This window comes from Sinocyclocheilus anshuiensis, unplaced genomic scaffold (genome assembly GCF_001515605.1).
Source record: "Sinocyclocheilus anshuiensis isolate Anshui unplaced genomic scaffold, SAMN03320099.WGS_v1.1 scaffold1463, whole genome shotgun sequence".
In the NCBI taxonomy this organism is placed as follows: Eukaryota; Metazoa; Chordata; class Actinopteri; order Cypriniformes; family Cyprinidae; genus Sinocyclocheilus; species Sinocyclocheilus anshuiensis.
The window spans coordinates 130062-134939 of record NW_015536784.1 but is presented as its reverse complement, the minus strand read 5'-3'; the positions used below and the strand labels follow the sequence as shown (position 1 = coordinate 134939).

Genomic DNA, 4878 nt, shown 5'->3' with positions numbered 1-4878 from the left:
GTCTCCTGCAGCCTCGGCTGGTTAAGCCTGTCTTTGGTGAGTCTCACCATGTCCCCTGCATGAACTCAGCAGAGCATTGATCAGTTTGTCCTGTTTGCATTTGTTTTTTTTCTCAGACTTCAGTGGTCCCTCTCTCTCTCTCTCACCACACACCACACACACACACACATACACCAAACAAACACACACACACACACACACACACACACACACGCACGCACCCACAGTCACTTGAAAGCAGTGCATCATAAATCTCTAATAGATTGCGTAAATTTAATTACATTATCGACTGCAAAACATCAGACAATGTGCGTTGTGTGTACGCTAATTTAAATTATAAATATTGTTTAGAAATATTCAATATTAATCTATGCTATAATATTTTTACTAATTTTTGATAGTTTAATTCAGTTGATTTGGCACGAAAATGAAAATCAATCAATAAAATCAAATTAAATCAAATAAAAAATGTAATTACATTTAAATTATTTAAATGAACTATTAAGTTAATTAAGTTAAATTAAAAAGTAAATACAATGAAATTTGCATTCATCAAATTTTGTCAAAATGCAATAACAGAAAGACAATGACTGATACTTTAATGATTCTGTCCTGCATAAACCTGTCACCTAATTTAAGCACAACACCATAAAGAAGCTTTTTCTAATGCAGACATTGCCTGCAAAATAATAAATCCAAACTACAGCCGACACATTAACTTATGGGCTATACATTTTACATCTTAATGCACTATATTCAAGCCCTAGTAAAGAAGAAAAAGCCATAAATCAGAATGTTAACAGGCTTCTGGCAGCTGCTACCGTCAGATCCTTGATACTTTTAGAGGCTCGAGTGACAGAAGCCACTGAAAGGTTGAGCTTCCAGTAGAAAATGTGTGCAAGTTTACTTTAAAGAAGAGCATTAAACACTGAAATGAAACTGTGGAAGAGAAGTCGTGTAGATGAAGAGTAAATGGAGAAAGAAATGTGCAAAAATAAAGCCCAAAGCATGTGGCTGAGCAAATCAAGTCAGCATAGTAAAAATAATATGATGAGATGAATGGCTTAAAGGAATAGTTCACCCAAAAATGCACTTTATGTCGTTATTTACTCATGTCGTTATTTTTTTCTGTGGAACACAAAAGGAGAATTTGTGGTGAATCTTTTCCATACAATAAATAGTTAATGGCTGTCAAGCTCCATAAAAGGGAACAAAAACCACTAAAGGTAGTCCATATGGCTTGTACAATTTATTCTGAAGTCGTATGATAGCTTTATGTGATATACAGACTGAAAGCAAGTCATTAATATACACTTTGTTATCTTTATATGGTGTGTTTTGTTCACTCAGTGTAAATCTGGCATGAATGTGGACCAGGACACTTCCAAATACATTCCCACTCACTTCCTCTATGTTTCCATAGCAACCAAGTACAAACCTGGAGCTTTTCATTTGAGTATTTTCTTATGAAGCAAATGCTATATCTCCCTTTTCCACTCACAAACACACATACTATACCTGGGTTATTACTGTTGACTAAAACTAAAACCAAAACTATTTCAAATATTTTTGTTAATTGAAGTAAAGATTAAATAAAATCAAATATACATATTAGTTGAAAAACATAAACTAAACAAAATGAGATATTTTGCCTTGGTGACTAACTGAAATAAATAGAAGCACTAAAATTACAAACTGGAACTAAATATTAAAACTGAACTAAAACTAAAAAGAAAATCAATCAATCAATAAAAATAAACCTAAATAGTAATATTCTTATGTACAGATCTTGCTTCCATTGAAACCCAAGATCAGTGTTATTGTTAACTATAAAAAAAAAAAAATTGCTTTCAGTAATTGAAATAAAACTGAAATAAAATATACATTTTAGATGAAAAACTTAAACTTTAAAAACGTACAAAACTAACTGAATAACTAAATAAGTTTACTAAAAATAAAAGTGAAATAAAAATAAACTGAATGTAGTAAATTAAAAAAGGAGAGAAAATGACTAAAATTAAACTAAAATTAAAATGAGAACTAAAAATATAAAAATGGAAAGCCAATTCAAAATATTAATAAACACTCTAATGTTATATAAATAATCCTAAAATAACACAGAAACTGAAAAACTGTCTTTTCTCATAAAGAGCACAGGATTCATGGTTCCCATTATATTTTTCCATTTCCTGGCAACTGTAAATAGACGACAGTTAATGAACTGTATTATTTTGTGTCATGAACATCCCTTACCGGTGATACATTCACTGTATCGGCTTCATGTGGCTAATTGCTTTGTGTTAAAGTGAGATTATAGTCAAAATCCCCAGAGGAACATTCACTCAAAAGCCTTCCTTCATTTTGGTCTGTCTTTAGTATAATCATCTTGACCTGTTTTTCTAGATTGTGTCATTCTTTATTTTCTGTCTTAATTGATTTTGTCTGAGATTAATTAAACAATAATCTGAGTAAAATATATACAGTATAACATCAGTGTGTTGTATAGCTGATCGTTCATGCTATTTTATATTTTATCAAAACAAAAATCATCAATTTGAAGTATTGCATTGCTAAAAACAATGTTTTGTGATTAATTTAATACAGATGTCCATATATAAATTTAATGATTTCTGAATCAATGCCTGAACAACAGTGTGAATGGAGTTAAGTGTTTATGCATTTCTGCCTGTCGTCTACATCTATGTGGGATGCTTCATTTATAATTTAACAGCATGTGAATGTTATTGCTCCCAGAATGCCTTTCTACAGCCTATAGAGAAGTCTATTTACTGCAACCGTCAAGCAGGAGATACTGTATATGTCTAAGCCAGCTATTATGCCTGAAACACACTCTACAGATGCTTCAACTATGCAAGCCTGATTTCATGCATCATCTACATGTGTCAGAGCACAATTCAGAAGACAAATGCATTCTGCAATGGGCACTGTAGCAGGCATTAGCATAAACTGTCATTTGCATGGCCATTTTTCATCATTTGAAGAAAATCATGGTACAAGAGAAAGTGGCACAACCGTTTAAGGAATTCTCTCCAAATGTGTGTCTTGCGTTAATGTAAGTCTCATGAGCCTTAAATACACACAATGCCATAAGTAACACTAAAAATAACAGCTTGCTGTTGCTTGAGACTGATTTGTGAGTCTTTTGTTCATAAGAGTTGAACTACACAGATCACGCTGTATGATGTTATTGCGTTCAGTAATAAGGACTAAATAGGGATGATTTTCTACATCTAAACATGACCAAATATCATTAAAAAAATCTACATCTACAACTGTTCTCAATTTTTTCATAAAAGAATTTAAAAAATTGTTTAGGTTTTTTTTTTCAGATTTGCTTACTACCGCCAACTCTTGAATATTAATAAATGTGTGAATGTCTATTACTTCATTTTGGGGTTTCATGCATAAAATATGATTGCAATAAATTTTCACATATAGTACTAAGACTCTGCTCTCACTGTAGCAATACACTACAACCAGTTTTGTTCATCACACAACATGTAGGCAAGGAGGAGGTTATATGCATGAAAATTTTATCTGGGGCACCATAAGTTGTACTGGACTCACTGCTGGTGGGCGAGTTTCTCACACGTCATCCGTCCAAATGGCTTCATAACCACGTCCTCTTACATCCAGAAATAGAGTTTACATATAATGTGTGTGAAATAGTGATTTCTAAACATTAAAGAAGAGAAACAACAGCACTCTCTGAAGCACACGGTACTCATTCAGCAAACCTGGGAACACTTGAACATTAACACTCACACAAACGCCTACACATTATAACTACTGGTCAATATGGAGCAGTTTTATTTACAGAAGAGAAATAGGGTCCATATAAGAATCTAAATAGCTACTGTATAAAATATCTAAAGATTAAAGCTATTATATTTCATAATTTTACTCAATATATATTTATAACATACACCATGAGTCAAATGTTGGGAATAATTCAAATGTTTTAATGTATTTGAAATAAGGCTCACCAAGGCTGCATTGCGTGATCAAAATCAGTAAACACAGTAAAAACAGTGAAATATTATTATAATTTAAAATAAGCGTTTTCTATTTGAATATATTTTAAAATGTAATATATTCCTGATGCAAAGCTGAATTATCAGCAGTCTTCAGTGTCACATGATCCTTCAGAAATAATTTATTATATTTATATTTAGCAAACTAAACTATCATTAAACTCTTCATTTAGTTACATATGAATATTATAACACTCACAAATTAAAATACTGTCATTTACTTACCCTAAAGTCCTTCCAAACCTGCATGCTGTTATTGTTTCTATGGGACTTTCATCTTAATGCAGCTCTTTTGCACTGATGAATCACATACAATAAGACCACGAATGTGCATAACCGTAAAACCTAAAACGTCGCTACCGTATTTTTTACGGTAAAATTCCAGCAACCACAGCTACCGTTTTTTTACCGTAAATTTTACAGAATTTTTTTTACAGTGTACATAAATAAAATGTTTTAATTTCATAGATTTTCTCTACTGAAAACCATTTGGACAGAGTGTAAAATTCTTGTCAGATAGAAAAAACACTTGAGCTCACTTTAACTATCCAATCCCCAGACTGCTATCAAGACCAACCAAAAAAGAAAGATTAACTGCATGAACTGACTGGAATCCTCTTTGTTTTTCTCAGACAGCTTGGCTGCTCCAGTGAACGTGTCCATCAGAGATCTAAAGGGCAGCTCTGCTGTGGTGACATGGGACATCCCAGATGGGGAGCCAGTCATTGGCTTCGCCATCACACAACAGGTACTCAAAATGAGAGAGAGAGAGAGAGAGAGAGAGAGAGAGAGGGAGAGAGAGGGGAGGGAGGAGAGGTCACAT

At 32.9% G+C, this 4878-nt stretch overlaps 1 protein-coding gene across 1 annotated transcript in view; it reads left to right on the top strand.

The window, feature by feature from the left end:
• LOC107655678 (fibronectin type III domain-containing protein 5-like) overlaps positions 1–4878 on the top strand; it is an 8271-nt gene that overhangs the window by 1363 nt on the left and 2030 nt on the right. The window contains exon 2 of the mRNA XM_016443251.1: positions 4688–4803. Within this exon, the coding sequence (XP_016298737.1) occupies positions 4688–4803 (116 nt within the window). The remainder of the gene's footprint in view (positions 1–4687; positions 4804–4878) is intronic.